Genomic DNA, 20,187 nt, shown 5'->3' on the forward strand with positions numbered 1-20,187 from the left:
TCAAAATCTCTGTAGGAGTTCCTGTCGTGGCGCAGTGGTTAATGAATCCGACTAGGAACCATGAGGTTGCAGGTTCGATCCCTGGCTTTGCTCAGTGGGTTAAGGATCCGGCGTTGCCGTGAGCTGTGGTGTGGGTCGCAGACGTGGCTCGGATTCTGTGTTGCTGTGGCTCTGGCGAGGGCAGTGGCTACAGCTCCGATTGGACCCCTAGCCTGGGAACCTCCATATGCCGCGGGAGCGGCCCAAGAAATGGCAAAAAGACAAAACAAAAACCCTCTGTAACTTTGGTACAGTGAACAGTAATGAGTCAGTAACTTGGATCTGGAAAAATGACATGAAATGCTCAGGCAGGCAGCTCAGACTCCAGACTAAATCATGAAGGTTGGTGGTTATACTGGCAATATTTTATATAGAGTAGAGCTGATATTGCCAGGGTTGTGTGGACAGAACTATGCTGTTAACTGTAGGCATTGTTTTTTTGGTTTTATGGAGGTTTCTGGGTAGATGAATTTGGACCTTTTTTTGTACATCAACAGTTTTCTTTGAAACTCGTGAATGGGAGTTCCTGTTGTGGCTCAGTGGTTAATAACCATGATTATTAGTATCCATGAGGACTCGGGTTCAATTCCTGGCCTTGCTCAGTGGGTTAAGGATCCGGTGCTATGGTGAGCTGTGGTGTTAGGTCGCAGACGCTGCCCGGATCTTGGTTGCTATGGCTGTGGAGTAGGCCCAGTGGCTGTAGCTCCAATTTGACCCTAGCCTGGGAACCTATATATGCCATGAATGCGGCCCTAAAAAGCAAAAATAAAGAGGAGTTTTGCAGTCTAAGGAATGTAGTTTTTGGAATCCTGATTGCGTTGTTCTGATCCTCCTAATGTTGCTGGTGTACATTTGAGTCTCCTCCAGCATTTTGGTGACAAGAGCTCCCCGAATCACCTCGCAGCTCCCCAGCCCTGTTCCACTGGCTGAAGAACATCCCAGCAGTGATGGCCCATTGCGAAGGTCCAGGCCAGTGGGCAGGCTTGGGAGTGTGTGCCTCTGTCCCCTTTGGATCCCACCCATATGGAAGGCTTGCCAAGTGCCAGTTGTTTGTTCCCAAATCTGGTTATTCCAGTTAAACTTATTATTGCCATTTCGGTTAAATATTATATAAACCTTTGAAGGAGTTGTGAAGAGAGTTGGTTTCTATGAAAACTTGAAGCCGAATATTCGGGAACCCTTGATAAAAGTGAATGTACTAACAGAAAAAAAATGAGGCTGTTAAATTCGATGTGGGCCTGCCATTTAAAAGACTTGGGGAAAATTTGTAAGGATTCTGCACACACATTGCTTTACAAGTAGTTCCCTTTTAAGAAGAACCAAGCTTTATTTGTGGCCAAACTCCTTCCCAACAAACAAACCATAAAGCATAACATGGAGCACTAAGAATTCTCAAAATACCTGTAGCTGAAAGTACCTTTGTGCGTTCATTACATGTATGTGTATATGTCTGCCTTTACAGTGGTTTTTTTTTTTTTTTTTTTTTTCTTTAAGTTTTTTGCCTAACAAACTTTCCATTAGCTAACCAACTTCTGGTCTCTATCACCTCTGATAAGAGTGCTTCCATTGTATTTAGCCTTAATCCCCGAATATTAAACCAGACGTCCTCATCTAGTTCATGCCTGGTAGCATAGATAGAGTGTGGGTCAGTTTATTCATTTATTTGTCTTTTCAGGGCCGCACCTGCCGTATACAGATGTTCCCAGGCTAGGGGTTGGATTGGAGCTGTAGCCCATGGCCTGTGCCACAGCCACAGCAGCACCAGATCCAAGCCGCATCTGCAGCCTATACCACAGCTCATGGCAATCTCGGATTCTTAACCCACTGAGCAAGGCCAGGGATCGAACCTGCCCCCTCACAGATGCTAGTCAGATTCGTTTCCGCTGAGCCAGGACAGGAACTCCCAAATGTGGGTCAGTTTAGAGTGGCCCTACTGAGGTAATTTATGTTGCTTTTAGATTTTTTAAAAACAGTTACGTCATTCTCAGGATGGTGGGGCAGAAAAATGAGTGATTTTTTTTTTTTTTTTAAAGCACCTCATTTATATGGAGTTCAGAAGCTTATATTTTGTAATCTAGCAACTTAATTACTTTGTCTTACTTAGGAGGTAGAAGGTCTGTTCCATTTCACATGCTTAAAGCCTACCTGTTTTTTTTCTTATTTTTTCTGTTTAGGGAAAACCACAGCTCACTGAGTGGGGCCCAGGAATCAAACCTGAGTCTTCTTGGTTACTAGTTGGGTTTGTTGTCGCTGAGCCACAATGGGAATTCCCAGCCTACCTGTTAATGGAAACGAGACACACTGCACCTGTTTCTTTCCTTTGAGTCAGTTATGTTTGTTTCCATCTCCCAGGTAATAGTCTTCATCCCTCTGACCGTCCTCCTCTCTGCAAGCCTCTGTTCCTTCCCCAGGCCCTGGGCTTTGTTTTTCTGGTCTTTTTTGTCCATAAGGTCTTTAACACACTGTCTCATCATTGCAGGCCCCTTTCAGGAGATGGGAGCTCGGAGGACTTCAGTTTTCTAAAGCTGTGCTGTGTAGTATTGCTGTTTGTCTACTTTTTGTCTTTTTGTCTTTTTTTGTTGTTGTTGTTATTGTTGCTATTTCTTGGGCCGCTCCCGCGGCATATGGAGATTCCCAGGCTAGGGGTTGAATCGGAGCTGTAGCCACCGGCCTACGCCAGAGCCACAGCAACGCGGGATCCGAGCCGCGTCTGCAGTCTACACCACAGCTCACAGCAATGCCGGATCGTTAACCCACTGAGCAAGGGCAGGGACCGAACCCGCAACCTCATGGTTCCTAGTCGGATTCATTAACCACTGCGCCACGACGGGAACTCCATGTCTACTTTTTGGTAGACAATTTGAGATATTTCTTAGCCTTTTAGTGTTTAATCTTTCTAGGGACTTCACACAACCTTATAGCCTTCCGGTAGTCTCACACTTTTTAATTAGGGCTTTTCATTCATTTCTGATTTAGAATAAAATTGTTGAAAGTAGAGCTGAACCTTGCAGCGGGCAGCACTGCTGGCTGGATTCCCTTTTTCTCTGGGTTGAATGGTGCTGCCTGCTCCCAGGACTTCCTGTCCCATCACCTCTTGCAGGTGGCTTTTGTCTCTCTTGTTCTCTTAGTCAGGATGTGTGGGATGAGAAAGAAAGGGCCCACATTTTACTGAGGTCTCGGCTTGCTTTCTACTTTACCCTAGTCTGTCTTGCCACAGATTTTACTGCTCTTGTGAGGAGGCTGCTCCTGTCCTGTGGGGCCCTCTCTTTGCCAGTTGAAGAAATGTGCCAGGAGAGCTTGGCTGTAGGAAACACCCTAGCTCCCTGAGAAGACCCAGTGAGTTCTGAAATCACCACCCACAGTTGTTTTCCTGGTGTGTTCACGTGAGAAAAAGAGGCGGTTGAGTCTATTTTACAGAAGGGAAAACTGAGGCCCGCAGACCCTGGCCAGACTGTGCAAGGCTATATCCTCCCCACTTTTTAGTCCAGATGAACTAGAGGTGAACATAGTAATCAGAGTAGCCCCGAAAAGAGGAAAAAAGATTGTAATGAGGGCTCTTGGCTGCCTTTGGGGGGGTTTCTTTGCTTGAGAAAGTTGGGGGGAAGTTAAGGCAGTTTGTCAGCCTCCAGGAACAGGAGTGGATCCGGGCATGTTTGTTGTTTTTTTAAACACCAGTTGGTGGAGCTGCCCCCTTATCCCAGCTGACTGTCTCCCCGAGTCCTATTTGGAAAAGCCGTGAGACCCCAGTCGCCCTTGGGACTGGCTGCTTTGTGCTCTGTATTTTCTAAGTGCCCTTACTCCGTACTCTCCGGGCACCTGAGGGCCGGCCTGGGCGGCATCTGCTCTCCAGGCTTCCGAGAAGCTGTCTGATCTCTTAGGGGCTGTGACACATCACCTTCAATGCTTCTTCTGCCACTTACATTGCAGCCCCAGACTGCTGCTGCTTAGGGGACCATGGGTGCTGGGGGGAATGATTTCCCCCCAGATCCTCACCAGGGTCCAGGCCACACCAGGCAGTAACCTGAGGCTCCCCGGATATGGTAATGAGGCAGCACCAGCAAAGGAAACATCCTATGTAATTACCCACGTTCGCATACATGTGCGACGGCCTTAGAAAGGGGAACCCTACTGGCACCAGTTCTTGAGAGCTGTTTTTGAGGGCTGGTGTGGCCTAGAAGGCCTAAATTGGATTTTAAGGTCTAATTTTGTAAGTCTGTCAAGCTCCACCACCCATGAAGAGGAAGCAGGGAGCATTGAAATACGAGCAGCAGTGTTTACTTACCGTGAATCCTAGAAGGTTCACAAAGGTCACAGCCACGCTCCCAATACAGCTCTTCTCTCACGACTTTTCTCCATTACAACCAGGAATTCTTTTCCAGCAGTATTTTGGGTGGAGGTGGGGTGGGGAGGGGTGAGAGGGGTGGGTTGTGTGTGTCTGTTTTCCGTCAGGAGACCCTCCGGTTTGCTGTGACAACAGCCCAGGTGTCTAGTGACTGAATCACCCAGGAGGACATGGGTGATGTGTTGGCGCCCTGTTTCATTGCTCTCTTTTTAAATCTGGGTGGTTCTTTCTCCATTATTTCCCAACCCCGATTTGGGTTAGGGCTTGATTTACAATGGTTGTGTGTGTTATCTCTTGGTTCTCATTTCTGCCAGCTGTTAAAAGTGTTTGGTGCCTGTTGGGGCAGAAACAGGTGCCAGGAGGAAATGAGAAGAGATTAGGGCCGAGCATGTGTTTCTTGCATTGATTCCTTCTTGGGGTTTGCAGAATGAATGCTTATTCTGTTAGGCAGCAGTTGGATGGTGACCTTATTAAAACTTGAGTGTTTTGTGCTTTGTGTAGATGCCTTATTGCGAGTGTGTGGGCTTCTGGAATGAAATGCCTCAGATTGGGACAGGCTGGTTTTGAATATGTAGGGCACCCACTGTGGTCGTAGTGGACAACACGGGGACTGTGAGCTGAGCTAAAGGTAATACTGGCTGTGTGACCCTTGCTGAGCAAGGGCAAGCCACATAACCTTGCTGAGCGGCTTCCTCACCTGGAGCACTTATTCCATGCACCTCACAGGCCTGTTGTTGGGAGGGTCAGTGAGATTTTTGATGTGAAAGCACTTTGTAAACTGCATACTATGCACAAATGCTCTAGAAGGTATGATTATGCAGTTGGAAATCGCCAACCTGGAGACATCAGGCCTGCCAGCAGCCTTCCTTGCTGACTTAGAAATAAATGAATGAGATGAATTTTATACTTTGTCTCTTAGTAAATCAAATGAATACAGCAACAGTTGTGCTAAAATCCATTTTGGGATATAGAAGAAAGCTTTAAAGATTAGAAGGTGATTGGAGTTCCCTGGTGGCTCAGTAGTTTATGGATCTGGTGTTACCACTGCTATGGCTCAGGTTGCTGCTGTGGCATGGGTTTGATCCCTGGCCCTGGGAACTTTGGTGTGCCAAGGGCAAGGTCGGTCGAAATAATTAGAAGGTGATTATTTTCAATATCTTGTAATAATAATGAAAAAGAACCTAAAATGTGTATAACTGAATCACTTTGCTGTACTCCTGAAACTAATACAGTACTGTGAATTAACTACACTTCAGTTAAAAAAAAAATTAAAGGCGATGTAATCTCTCCCCACCTCCACTCTCCCTTGGTGACTGAATCTCTTCTGAATTATCCAACACTTGGTTGCTGAACATGTTGGGTGTCAATTAGAAAGACTGACAGATTGCGATTTAAGATTAGAGTGGCCCTGAATCTGTGCACAGAGATGTTTCACCAAAGATGGTTAACTTGGATCTTGGAGCCGTAATCCTTGAACTTGAAAATCTGATCATGGTCCAGGATGAGGTCTAAACTAATTTGTCCTCAGGACAGCACAAGAAGCCCTTGCTCTGCTTTGAGCTTCTGGCCACCCGTTCTGTTACAGCCCAGCTCAGCTTCCTGGCCTTTCTTTGCACATCCTGATTCCTCAAGGGATGGTCTGACTGGGGAGCCCCCCTGACCTCTCTGAGGCCTGACCGGACAGCCTGCCACCCCTTTGCCCAGTCAGACATAGCCAAGCCCCTGAATCCGCACACTTAGCTCTCGGGGCTGGAATTAGTGTTTACATGTCTCTCACCCTATTAACCCCACATGAGTAGGGGCTGAATTTTATGTCAGCACACAGTGGAGGAAATACTAGTTGAGCTGAAGCTTTTTGAGTATTTCAGATACTACCCTGTGGTGGGAGGGAGTTGGTAAGGATCCACTGGGGAGAGGTGAACTTCACCAGTCAGAACTTCATAGCTGAGCAAACCTGAGGTGTCTAGTAGCAAAGGTTGCCCATATGTGATCACTGGCACAGCCAGGGTGTGACATGCGGCCAGTACAGCCGAAGGCCGTCTGGGCTTCTGCCTCTGGACGCTCGCTCTTGAAGCGATGCTTCCTCTTTCTCAGGGGATTCTCAGTTAGCCACTGTAACTGCAGTAATTGATTCATTTTCATGGAAAAATGAAATCCACATGTAATCCCCATACCTAATTAGGTCAATAGTTTTTGTCCCCCTTTGAAAATGACTTTTTTGACTTAAAGAAATCATTCAAATTGCACAACTACACGAAGATTAAAAACTAATGTAGGGGGAGTTCCCGTCGTGGCGCAGTGGTTAACGAATCCGACTAGGAACCATGAGGTTGCGGGTTCGGTCCCTGCCCTTGCTCAGTGGGTTGAGGATCCGGCGTTGCCGTGAGCTGTGGTGTAGGTTGCAGACGCGGCTCGGATCCCGCGTTGCTGTGGCTCTGGCGTAGGCCGGTGGCTACAGCTCCGATTGGACCCCTAGCCTGGGAACCTCCATATGCCGCGGGAGCAGCCCAAAGAAATAGCAAAAAGACAAAAACAAACAAAAAACAAACAAACAAAAAAACTAATGTAGTTACCTGTGATCAGGACACTCTTGGGCTTGTAGATAAGGTCATTTTACTCACATGCCTCGGTGATGTTCTGCTCCACACTCTTTGCAGTTATATCTCAATTATCAAAATACGATTTTGCATCCTTCTTTTTTTTTTTTTTTTTTTTTTTCTTTTTTTGTCTTTTTGCCTTTTCTTGATCCGCTCTCTCGGCATATGGAGGTTCCCAGGCTAGGGGTCTAATTGGAGCTGTAGCCACTGCCCTCGCCAGAGCCACAGCAACACAGAATCCAAGCCACGTCTGCGACCCATACCACAGCTCACGGCAACACCGGATCCTTAACCCACTGAGCAAAGCCAGGGATCGAACCTGCAACCTCATGGTTCCTAGTTGGATTCCTTAACCACTGCGCCACGACGGGAACTCCATCTGCATCCTTATTTTTCAATGGCTGCTGGGCACGTGGTTGAGCTGTACCCTGGTGTACTGGACCTGCCTGTCTGACGGCTTTTTCACACTGTTCGGGGGCTCTTGTCCGCAGTGATGTGTGCAAGTCGTTTTCCTGTATCTTTTGCACTTAATTCCAAGACTCAGAAGTGCCCATGTTTACGTTCTGATCCTTCTTTCTGGGAGAAAGGCTATACTAATTTACTGTTCCCCAGGTAGTGCCAGCGGGTTGGTTTGTTTGTTGGCTTTTAAAAACCAATACAGGCTCTTGTAACAAGTAGTAAAGATGTCAGCTGGGTTTTATTTAAGTTTCTATTTTCTTTCCTTGTCCTCTCTCAGGGTGTTAGAACTAAATGAGATAAGATATGGGAAAGCACTTTGTAAAACAAAATTGCTCTAAGAACACAATGTGTTATTAGCTGGGGCGGCTCTAATAGTGAAGGAAGGAGCGAGTCTGTAGAATTGTTCAGTTACTTACTTGATGCTTGTGAAATGCTTCATTTGTGAGCCTGTGACGTAACTATAAGGTGACCCAGAATCGAATTGTTTTCACGAGTGATTTCAGCCTTGCTTGCGAGGTGGGCTTTGTATGGTTACAAACGTCCCATTGGGCTGTGGCCTGGAAGGCCGTTCAGTGAAGTGCAGCTGTTCTGGTTGCTACCAGGCCCTGCCAGTTAGGGGCTGGGAAATATGACATTGTTCTTGTCCTGAGAGGATTTTTTTTCTTTTTTTTTGGTCTTTTTTGTCTTTTTGTCTTTTTAGGGCTTTACCTGCAGCATATGGAGGTTCCCAAGCTAGGGGTTGACTCGGAGCTGTAGCCGTCAGCCTACACCACAGCCACGTGGGATCTGAGCCGTGTCTGCAACCTACACCACAGCTCATGGCAACACCAGGTCCTTAATCCACTGAGTGAGACCAGGGATCGAACCTGCATCCTCATGGGTGCTAGTCAGGTTCGCCAACCACTGAGCCACGATGGGAACTCCGGATTTCTAGTATAGTTGACAGCGGGGATGCCCAACATTGGGAAGAGAGCGGCGACCCTGGATAAATCTCTTCCCGTCTCCAAGTCTCGAGTTCTTCATCTGTTAAGTGGGGAGAATTTTAGCTTCATTTACTGGTCCCTCATCTTGGAGGAGACAGAATCGGATGTTGACGTGTGAAGTGCTTTCTAAACTGTAGCTATCTAGACTAGATTATTATTTTAGGTCCCGCAGGTCTTTGTGGCTGTAATTCTCCAGCCTCAAGGTTGAAGAGGGAACGCGATGTTTCTGGGTCATCCTTGGAGTGCACAGCCTATCCTGGTTGTCTGGGGACAAAGACAGAAATGAAAACAATCAGGTGCTCACCAAGGCTTGCTTTGTCTTCCTCGCTTGAGGTAAAATGCATCACTTTTTGATGTTCTGATGATGGATATTTATCATCCCCCCCCCCCCCGCCCGCCCCGGGTGAGAATGATGTCGTGTGGCAGAGCTGCTAAGAAGCAGCTTTATGTTTTGGCCTCTAGGAGTACTTTTGGATAAACTTCTTTGCCCTCTTTTTTGTTCTCCACTAAAGATGTCCCTTTAGAGATGAGGTAGGACCTAAATGTGTATTGGTTTTACCCAAATTACCCCCTTTTCCATTCTTATGTTGGTTGCCCCGAGCCCGCAGGCTCTGCGTGTTCTCTTTTCAGCTTGTAGTAATGTCTTGATGTTGGAGGACGAAATGGGCAACGTGATATTGAGACGCTTGGTTCGGAGTCCCAGTGAAATTGGTAGCACGTGGCTTCTGTCTGCCTTGAAGGGCTTGGGTTGTGTTTCTGCCTGAGCTGCCTGCCACCAGGCCACAGTCCTGGGTCCTCACCACCTGCCATGTGACTCCTTTCCAAAGGAGCCTTCGACAGGTGCCACACGGACAGTCAGCCTGCTTTCTTAATTGTTGGGAAAGAACTCTTTCCTGAGCTCTTGGGAGGGCTGGGTTGGGGTATGGGGAAAGGGCCCCTGATGAGCCTGGTTACTGTAGCGTCGCTTTGTCTGACAGTCCCGTCCACCGTGCAGCCTCTTCACCGGGGCTCATAGTCGGTTGCAATTTTTTGAGGGGGCTTTATTTGATATATTTACTTACATATGCACCACGCCTCATTCCGAGGCGTTAAGGCCTTAATGAGCAGTCATTCCGGGAGCGCAGGGTTTTGCTTTGATCTGACTGAAGTTCACTCTAAATCCCCAGAGTGAAAACCAGATTAAAATATGGGCATCCAGTGCTTGTCCTTCTCAACCCAGCAGTGTTTGGGCTGAGTAGCTTTTTGTTTTAGCTCTGAAAACTTGACCTAAAACTTTAATTAAAGACAGGGTTTGTTAAATATTATTGGTATTGACACCCTGACAGAACTTTTAATCTGGAAGAATTTTAAAGATGCATGAAAGTAATCCCCAGTGGTGATCCCATCCTTGAATCGAGATCAGATTTCTGTTTAAATGCCAGCGCAGTTTAATATCACCTTTTTCCACCACGCCAGAGGCCCAGGGAGGGTCTGGATTTGATAAATGAACTTCTTTGGGGGTAGCGATTGGTAAATGTTACTGCGGGATCCAGCATCTGCGTCTTTACAAATGTTTTCAGATACTCATTCTGTATTGTAATCCTCAAAATGAAACTTCAGTGGAATCTGAAAGGTGGCTGGTGGAGGGAAAGGAAGGCTTGAAGTGAAGAATGCTCAAGCCTGATCGTCCCAGACTCTGCGCTCTGGGTGTATCTGGGCCACGAGCCAAGACTCCTGGTGCAAGAGGTTAGGGATACCTGTTTCTTTCTCCTGGACTGTCTGCTCCCCACTCTGCCCACCCCCCCACGTAAACATCATCATCTTAGTTCCACAGGAACTCCTCATACAAATGTGGGACTTGCAGAGCTTCCAGAAAAGCGCAGTCTCTTGTGCTTGTGATAAATCAGAGCTCTAATGATGTTATTAAAACGGGTTTTCTTTTGGCTCTGGTCAGCTAGAAAGCCTTTCTCGAGGTGGGGAGAAGGGGTCTGACTTGGAAATATCTGGAGCTGAAAAGTGGTGGGTTTTTCTCCTCTTTCCAAATTCTCCTCCCTGCTCCAATTAAATAACGCCCTTGCTCCCCCAACATTGACTAGGTCAAAATGAAACACATTTTCTACGCTAGAATTAGCCTTTTTCTTTTCCTTCTAACATGAGACTTGCTGAAGTTGTCATGTTATTTCCTTCCAGAATTTATAGGAGCAGGAGGCAAAGCCTCTTGGGAGTATAAATAATGATGATTATAAAGAACAGTCAGTTTACCAAGGAAGGCCATTATCTTTGACTTGCAAAAGCTTTACAGCAGAACATTGTTTGCTTACAGTGGTTTAATACAAATGAAGACCTTAATGGTACCTATTGTAAGAGGAGTCCTTTTCCTCTGTTTGTGTACACGGAGGGCATTGCAATTAAGAACAGAACACCTTAGCAGGCCTAAGTGCTTGTTTCTCCAGGCAGGCGTTATATGAGGCCCAGGGGAGGCCTGGGATGGTGGTTCATGGTGGTTTTTTCCCCCCACCGTCTATGGCACAGACTCCTTCCTGTTGAGTGGTTTTGAGAAGATTTCTAAGGCTGATAAGTGATACCAAGTGTACTTTTGGAGTCCCTCCTCCAACTGCTTCCCACCCAATTTACAAATCCAAAGATGGTTTTAAGACTAATTTAAGGGACTTGTCTTGAGTAGGCACTGACATTGGATAAATATATTTAAGTGGTAGGCTGTCATGTTCTTAATTAAAGCCCACAACATATCTGCAGGGGGATGGGAATCCTACCGTTGCAGTTTTTATTTTTTGGGAGATTTAAGTTACTTCTTATTCCACTTTGCAGTCTAGCTACAGTGTGTGTGTGTGTGTGTGTGTGTGTGTGTGTGTGTGTATGTGTGTATTCTTGGCATACGCTACTGTCCTTGGCTGCTGTATCTTTAGCAAAGTGTCAGCCCCTTTTAGCCTTTCTTTTTAAAAAACTCTCTTATATCCCCAGCTTATTCCAGTTCTTTTGGCAGTTCTTCAACTATGTTTCTCTTGGCGTTCCACTGGTGGTTCAAGGCGAAAGGCATGCTAGGCATCTCAGTCTTCCCTGAGTGATTTTGGATGCGAATGTGGTTTTTTTCCCCCGTAACAGTTCCGTGGTTTTTAGTATATTCGGAGTTGTGCAGCTTTCACCACGATCAATTTTAGAACCTTTTCATCACCCCGAAAAGAAACTCCATACCCATTGGCAGTCACTCCACGTCTCACCCCAGTTTTTCCAGTCTCTGGCAACCACTCATCTACTTTGTATCTCTGAATTTGCCTATTCTGGACGTGTTCATTAGAAGTCAGTTCCTTTTTATGGCCAAATAGTATTTCATCGGATGAAGATACCACATTTTGCTCACCCATCGGCTGATGGGCATTTGGGTTGTTGCCACCTTTTGGCTCTTGTGAATAGTGCTGCTGTGAGCATTTGTGTCCAGGTCTTGTGTGGGGCTGCTGCTGGCATTTCTCTTGGAACACCTCAGTTAGACAGTCTTGCACATCTAGATTATTGCTCTGCTTATTTACTGCTCTTTGACTTACCTGCTAAGCTTTTGGCCTGCATCCCTGAACCTTCTGAGTTCTGTTCAGTGCTGCCCAGGGCCCTCTCCGGCCTTGCCCTTGGGGGCAGGACACTCGTTTTCCCTGACTGCCGCCGTGCCTGGGTTGCCAACAGGGGGCTTATTTCCTCAACCTCATTGCAGGCTCTACACGCTGTTGGCACAGGCTCAGCGTGCTTTGGCATGAGAAGGTAGTAGGGCTTGGGGTGTCACCATGGGGTGATTGGCTTTTAGTGGGTGCTCAGATGTTTTGGATTGAGGGCTCTCAGGTACATCTGCACAGCCTCTACCTCTTAGAGTTTGGGAGAGTTGAGTGAGTTAAAAACCTGGCCTCAGAGCAGAGAAGGACCGGGGAACTGTTTTCCTGACTTACCGTTGGTTTTGACTGTCGTGGTTACCAGGGTAGACCTTGTTTGGCAGAAGACTGGGGAGTGGAACCACTGTATGCCCAGAAATCCTGCTTGATTTTCCTGCTCCTTCCAAGCCTGTGACCTAAATGAAAAATACCTGAGAGATCAAAAAAGGCCCTCAGAATAAACTCATTTAAGAAATGGGTGTTCTTTTCAGCAAGAGGGTACGTATGGTACCATGTTTTCTTTTGCCACTTCTGAGTCTTTTCCAGATTTGTGTTGCCCAGGTCAGGGTGAAATTATTGAGATCAGTCTGCTGTTTGAATTGGGCACTTTTTGCTCATTTTTGAGTGTTTATAGGAAGCATGAGGTGATAGAGGTGGCATGAGGGGGACCCTTCCCGTGACCTGAGGGTGCTGGAAGCGTTTGGAGGCATGGACAGTGCCGGTGCTGGTTTTCTGGGAGTGCCTTTCCTCAGGTTCCTGGTGGTAGGAGGCCAAAGACCAGAGTGTTAGCATTTGGGGATCTTAGTTATTATGCAGTGGTCAAGTTCAGTGTCAAAAAATGTTCCTTAGTAACGGTATCAATCGTGCTTTTTCGCACTCCCTGGCTTTTCTGGTACAGCTCTCGGTTCCAGCTTGACTCTTGTGTTCAGGTCATTGATTTGCCTTCCTTAAAGGGGACCCCGGCACTGTTTTCTCTGTTGTGGCTGAATAACCAAGTATTTTCAAGGTGAGATACCCACCTCAGTTTAGGAGGTAGGCGTGAGTGACTGAGGGTGTCTGCAGTGAATATTTAAGGAGGAGTTCCTGTTTGAAACTTCGTATTGTTTCACTGGAAATCTGTGTTCTGTTCTGCCAGGCTGCCTTTGTGCGGTGTACCTATAACCTACACACATACTTGTGCCATTTCCAAAGCAAACGCCACATCCCGCCTACTAAAATTGCTTATTAGAGCTAATTTTACGAATTGAGTTAGAACTGCCCTATAATGTAATGCAGAATATTTCCCAATAATGCCTAGGTTAACAATGATAGTCTTGCTGTATTGTGCAAAAAAGGCTTCTGTTCAGACCCAGCTGGGTTTCAGGCTTAATTCATTGCTCTATGGTGGGATCACCACAGCTGCTGTGGGGCCTTTACAAATGCAAAAAAGCTGTCAGTGTTTGTTTCATCAGCTGCATAAGTGATGAGGCCAAGTTGAGGAATCCATTCCAGGGCGCAGTGTGCAGGCTGTAGCCATTATTGTTTACAGAATTAGTGTGTTGGAGCTTTAAAATAGTTGGCACATCGACCGCCCTTTAAAAGCACAAGACTAAGGGACCGGAGCAGTTGGTTGTCCTTGTAATGTTGGCCGGATCCAGCCCAGCCCTTGTCTTTGACAGTCACTTGCTCTGGTCTGTGCTGTGGGACTGACCCTCTTTTGGACAAGGGTGGTAGGGGGGAGCAGAATTCATGTCCCTTTAGCTCTGCCTCTCAAACTTAGGTTTGCATTCTTTTTTCTTTTTTTGTCAGTTATTTTAGAGTCTCATAAATGTAATTGAATTTTCAAGCCTTAATAATTCTCCTAGCTCCAAAGAGGTATAGGACTGTCAGCTGGGACTTCAGATATCTGTGCAGTGATGCTCCAGATGCAGCTCTGGGGGATTTATTTTGTGAAGTGATACTGCTTTGGGAATTGTCCTCACTTCTCCCTGTGGGTATGGAAGTCAAGGCTACTTCTTGGCTGCAGAAAGACCGCTGGACAGGTCCCTTTCCAGCCGGTTAAGGGGGTATCCCTGCAGGATCCTCAGTGGCATTTTCATTTTCACCTGATTTTCAGCCCCCTTCTCAACTCCAGGGTCTGTCTGGACGCGTTGCCTCGTGGAATTGGAGGGAACTGGGGGTGGCCAGTCTGTACAGGTTTTATTTTTTTATTTTTTGACTTTTTTTGTGTTTTTAGGGCCGCACCCATGGCATATGGCGGTTCCCAGACTATAGCTGCCGGCCTACACCACAGCTAACGGCAACACCAGATCCTTAACCCACTGAGTGAGACCAGGGATCGAACCAGCAGCCTCATGGTTCCTAGTCAGATTTGTTTCCGCTGCGCCACGGCGGGAACTCCTGTACAGGTTTTAAAAGTGGAGCTTGTCAGGTCTCTGCCAGGATGAAGGATGGCGCTTCCTTCCTCCCAGCTGGAAAGGTCTCACGGTGCTCTCCCATATTCAGAAAGAAGGTGGTACAAGGCTCAGGGGCTCCAACTTGAAGGTCAGTTCTGATCAGCTTCCTCTCGAATCGCTGTCACACATGCTGTCCCCAATTCCTCGCTGTCTCTGCCTTTTACCCTACGGAGGGTCTGGAGCCCAAGGGGACAGAGGGGGTCCCATGACTCCCACGTGGAGTTTGTGCCGATTCAACAGAGCTTGAGGACCTGATCGGACCTCCTTAGAGCTCTTGAGAGGGGAGGGGATGGGCTCTACCAAACCTGTCTTAACTCCCACAGGGAACCTCTGTGAGAGGACAAATGCAGATGTCAGTCTAGAGTTTTTGCTTGCTCTCTGCAGCCCTTCCCACCAGCCATGGCCCTGGAACAGTGGGCATGAAAAGGAAAATAGCAGACGGTGAGTCCCACACCCTCTGCCCCTGGGGAGAACTACTTCATGGGGCCTCGGAAGGAAACGACAGTTTCCTGGGCCTCGTTCTCCACCCAGAGTGCTTGGTTGCCCTTCAGGAACCAACCGCATTGCCCCACCTGTTTCTCCTGGCTGGGGTATGTGTTGTGTATTTTGGCTTTAGGAATCTTTTATCAAAGCCTCTTATGCTTTTATTGAGTCATTTTGAGGCAAGAAGTGTTCTTGCGTTTGTTTGAAAGTACTGTATTCACTATTTTAAAACCGTTTTGAGGGAGTTCCCGTAGTGGCTTCGTGGGTTAAGAACCTGACTAGCATCCATGAGGATGCCGGTTCAGTCCCTGGCCTCGCGCAGTGGGTTAAGGATCCAGTGTTGTTATGAGCTGCAGCGTAGGTCGCAGACAAGGCTGAGATCTGGTTTGCTGTGGCTGTGGTGTAGGCCGGCAGCTGTGGCTCCGATTCAACCCTTACCCCAGGGTGGAATCAGGTGTGGCCTTGAAAGAAAAAAAGCACAGTTTTGAGAGTACTATCTGACCCAGCTTGCACGTGCGTGCATGTGTGTGTGTGGTGTGTGTGTGTGTGTGTGTTTATGTGAACGTCATTTCACGACCCCTGGGGACCTCTGTTGCCTGCCTCCTAGGAAGCTGCTCTAAATGCCTGCCTGCTGCTATTGACTGGGTGTCCTGGAAGATCATGGGGTCTCATCTGAGAGCCGACCTCAGTGTTCAGCGCTGTAAAGTGGGATGCAGCTTTCTCCCTGCGGGAAGACTCGGGTGCAGCTTCGTTCCCTGCTCCCTGTTGCTTTCTTTCAGCGGCAGTGATGGAGGGTTCGGGCGAATCCGGACATCACACTGTACTGGATGGCAGACAGTTAAATTGTTCTCCATTGGCTGTGGGGACAGATGATGAGCTCAACACACAGTGTGTCCACGGAGAGCCTGACCTCAGTGCCCTCCACCCATCCAAACAACTGAAAACCCACAAACAGCCTAGGTGCGCCGCTCATGAGCATCAGGTGTGGACTCCACTGTCTTTCCTTTTCACCTGTAGAGGTTTGGAGAGCTGCTTGAGGGGGAGGCAGAAGGCCTGGGGAAAGCCAGAGGCTGGAAGGGGAGCCTTTGGCTCCTCGCTGGAGGCGCGTCAGTTGTGAACCAGGCCAGGTAGAAGGATGTTCTTAGAGTCAGGATTCAATGATAGTAAAATGTGGACAGACTCGCAGTGCTCAGAATGGAGGCTGCCGATTCTGGTGAGTGTTCCGTGGTTTCAACCCCTGCTGGTGGGAGTCTTCCTGGGAGGTCGTTGCATTGGCTCCCCGGCCTCCCAGAACTCCTCTGTGATGTAGGAAGGAGATGTCACCTTGGTCTCGTCACGGAGGACCTTGCAGGGCCTCCTGGCTGTTGGTCTGACAGTTCTCTGTGACCGTACATCTGGCTGGATGGGATGGGATGGGGTGGGAGGCTGCTGGCTGTGTGCACGTTGATCCCCAGAGGGCTGTGTGTTTTACCTACGTTCCCAGGATGTGGCGGTGTTATTTGGGGCCTTGGAAATAAGCTGCAAGGGCTCAAACGAGGGAAATGGTTCCGTGGAATGCAGACTCACCCAGCCCCCCAGGATGCTGCTGGGTCAAAACTTCTGCCTCTTAACCCCAGAGCGCTCGAGGGGATTAGTCATTTATACTCTGGTCACACTGGGGATGGGGACCTGCCCACCCCAGAGGGTGGATGGCTGGTGGAAAAGAATGAAAGCTTTGCTTTGGAAACTGCTCATCTGCTTGCCGGACCCCGTGCCAAGGGGTGCTGCCACCACCCTCCCTTCCCTGGAAGGCCCAAACCCATCTCTTGACGCAGAGATTTAAACCAGGACCTCCAGGCCCTCTCAGGTGACATATTTCACCTGAACTAGCTTTTCAAAAGGGCGTAGCTAGGTTTTCCTGCCTAAGAGCTTTTACAGCATAACAGAAAAAGCTCATCACCTTTGAGCTCTGACTCTTGTTGACTATGTCTGTAATTTTCTTGCTGCCCTAATAGAAACGAAAAAGTTTATTTGCCAAAGTGCCTCTTTGCCTTCCTAGGAGTGCAGCTTAGCTGCGGGCTTCCTCTGCTCCGAGGAGAATGGTCACTGCCACCCTGTCTGCTCCTTCCCATTATCCAGTTGTGGCAGAAGGACTGTCTGGGGAGGCCTGGGGAGATGGGGTGAAAGAAAGAGCAGCTCAGAAGGGGTTGTGCAGAATGCGTGTGGAAAGGCTGGGGGCTTTAGAAGGGGGGAAAGTGGGAGGGGTGGCAGTCGCTGAAGCATGACAAGCCTGCAAAGGCCCCGGGACTTAAAAACAAAAAAGGGAGCTTTCTGCAGATCTTTCACACGCACACGTCTTCCTCTCCTCCATCCACCCCCCCTGCTGTTTTGTAAATCTCCCAGTTGGACATTTTTAACATGGGGGCGCTTCTTCCTGTGCTCAGTTGGCAGGATGCTCACACGCAGCTGCAAAGAATTTGCTTCTGCTTTTCACAGCATCTCTCGTTTAAAAGCATTAGCGGGGCTACAAAACAGAATAAAAACTTTTTCAGAAGTGGAAGCCAAGTTTAATTAAAGTCAAGGAAGTTGGGGGCTATAACTCTTTTGTTAAGTCTCTTCAAGTCAGGCGTGTGCCCGTGGCAGGCAAGGTGGGAAATGCCGGGTGGCTGCTCCCACTTGGGAAGGCGATGGCCTCCTCGTTTGGTCTGTGCTTGGGAACATCCTCGAGTTTATCCGAAGAGGCACTGAGCCATCACCTTTTGGTGGCTGTGACATGGTTGCCCCTTTATTGGGTCCTTGCCACCTCCTTGTTGGAGGTGGAGAACTCTTAAGTGGCTTCTGTCCCCTAGGAATGTCCCACACTCCTCCACCCCTGGACCCTAGACCAGGCCCCTGGGCTGGAAAACTTCTCATGAAAGGTGAAGTTTCTGATTTGGTCCTGCCTTCTCCCAGTGGCTTTTTAATCTTGCACTGTCCTTTGCGGGGGACCCCGAGCATCTTCTTGGGTGATAGGCCATTTTCTTGGTCTTGGAGATTTTGTACACGTGCACAATCAAGTACATTTTTATTTGCTCAACAGGCAGCGCTGTCTGTCACTCAGGCAGTGTTCAGCTAGGTTGGAAGTGCTGACTCTAGACCTGGACCCCCCATCAGGGCCCAGAAGTGAGCTGTGGTCTGGTCAGAGCTGGATTGTCAACAGGAAGGAAACAGCATTTACCTCCCAGATTGAAGAGACGTGCATTTAATATTTGGTGACAGGGCCTTAAATTGAGTTTTGCCAGGAGATTGTTCAGCTCTACTCCTGAGTAGTTAACATAGAAATTGTGTAATTGTGTGTGTGGTTTCGGGTTTTTATGTTTTTACTTTTTTTTTTTTTTTTTTAAAGACATAGGAATTACATACAAAAGAAACATGTATTCCTTCGTATTTCTGTAGCTTCTAGTAGCTTTCTTCAGATTGAGCACATGATTTATTAAGGATCTTCCTTGGGTGTTTTCCAGTGTTTGATCCTAACCATTTATTAGGTAGTGTGACAATTTTCTCTTACTTAGGTATAGAATTGATACTTGAAGAAGCTTAATGGTTTTGAGTCCTGTCAGGCTAATGTGCACTGGGGCCAAGAACTTGAAAATGTACTTTTGGGACCTGACAGCAACTGTGTTATAGACGGGTGAGGCTCTCTGGTTTGAGTTTTTGCTCTGCCTTGAAATAGCAGTGGGATTTTTTTGTACAGTTAAGTTTTCCTTGGCTGAGAAGTTGTGTCTGATTGGAACATTCTGACTTTTGTCTTCCTAGACATTTGTAGCTCGACTTCGCTTTATTCTGCTAGTATTTATTATCTACTTTGTGTTATTTGTCCAGTTATGCACTTACTATATCCTCTCGTGGTGGGAAGGACATGGGAAGACGGTTCCAGGAAGGTTTTCAGCTTCTGCACGCTGGTCACACAGGGATCTTGTTACAAGGGAGTTTCTCCTCCGGCGGGTCCGAGGTGTGGGGCCTGAGAGTCTGCATTTCTGCAAGCTCCCAGCGGATGGACCTGCATCCTCGCAAGGGTTTAGGACTAACTTTGTTTTTGTGGGTCGTTTGTGCAGTGCTGCTCTTTTTTTTTTTTCACGACTCTGTCTCAACCAGAGCAGCTGGGGCATTCTCCTGAGACCTCCTCTACCAGAAAAAGTTTGAAAACTCATTTGAGGGGGTCCGGCTTGCTGAAGCAGCAGGGCTGAAGACTCCGTTATTTTCCCTCGATTGAAAGCCGTTTAAAAGCAGTGACGGGATTGTAAAGCCTAATACGCGTTGCCTCTTTTGGCCCGGTGTCCTATACTTGCTCCTTTCTGAGACCATTCTTTAATTTTTATTCTGGAAGGAAGCCTGGTGTTTCCTTACAGACAACTAGTTATAATGTTCTGTCTGTATAGTGTTATGCCTTTCCCCAAACTCTGTCATGTCTCATTTGGTAAACACAGAGCAGGCTCAGGGATTTCTGTGTAGGGCCCTTGCTGTTTTGCTGGTTTCTATCCAGAACTCGTTTTGAAAGCTTATATATGTATATATATGCCTTAAAAGAAAGAAAGTTCTCTATTGGATAGTAGCTGCCATGGATTCCTACCAACCTAAATGTTTCACCTAAGGGTATTTTATCCAATCAAGTCTTACCACAACCCTGTGAAGTAGCCTTTTCCCCCAAATTGCAGTTGAAGAAACAAGGTGGGGGAGAGGGCCCAGGATCTCTACTTGACCCCACACTACCCCCCCACCCCCAGTTTCTTTGGAATCTTTCGCTTGTTTCACTTTGAAGGCTGTGCTGTCTGGACATGATGCAGCCAGAGCCCTGGAGTTCAATTTTGACTCTTTGTCATTTACTTAACCTGTCTCAGTTTCCTTATCTGTAATGTGGGGGTCATAAGTATTTAACTTTGAATGTCTGGCTCACATTGCACACTTTGTTTTACTACAATTTTATTTATTGTTATTACCACACTGTCACTGAATTTATAAATCTAGTCTCCTACCCATCCCCCCAGTAGTTCTTTAAAAGAATCATTCTCCCATATGTTAAGCAGAATGTTAAACATTTTTCACACAGGCTAAAAGATAATGATCCTAGGTTAAGGTATTTGTGTATGGGTATCAGTATACGAAACAAAGCCTAGTAAGTGGCTGTTTATGGATGATTGAGAGTTGGTGCTCACTGGAGTTTGTGCGGCTTCATGTTTTACTCGCTCAGTTCCCCGAGTG

General features: G+C 47.4%; 1 protein-coding gene across 10 annotated transcripts in view; it reads left to right on the forward strand.

The window, feature by feature from the left end:
• JARID2 (jumonji and AT-rich interaction domain containing 2) overlaps window positions 1–20,187 on the forward strand; it is a 243,130-nt gene that overhangs the window by 5,824 nt on the left and 217,119 nt on the right. The window contains exon 1 of one of the 10 annotated variants that reach the window (XM_021100203.2): window positions 16,006–16,183. The exons of the other annotated variants lie outside the window; for them this stretch is intronic. Coding sequence (XP_020955862.1) covers window positions 16,106–16,183 — 78 coding nt within the window. The 5' untranslated portion in view covers window positions 16,006–16,105. Of the gene's footprint in view, window positions 1–16,005; window positions 16,184–20,187 lie in introns of those variants that run through there. 10 annotated transcript variants of the gene reach the window in all.

Source organism: Sus scrofa, chromosome 7, assembly GCF_054392235.1.
Source record: "Sus scrofa isolate SSC_HxYL_T2T_F1_AM1 chromosome 7, Sscrofa_HxYL_maternal_Yorkshire_Landrace_v2.0, whole genome shotgun sequence".
Taxonomy (NCBI): domain Eukaryota; kingdom Metazoa; phylum Chordata; class Mammalia; order Artiodactyla; family Suidae; genus Sus; species Sus scrofa.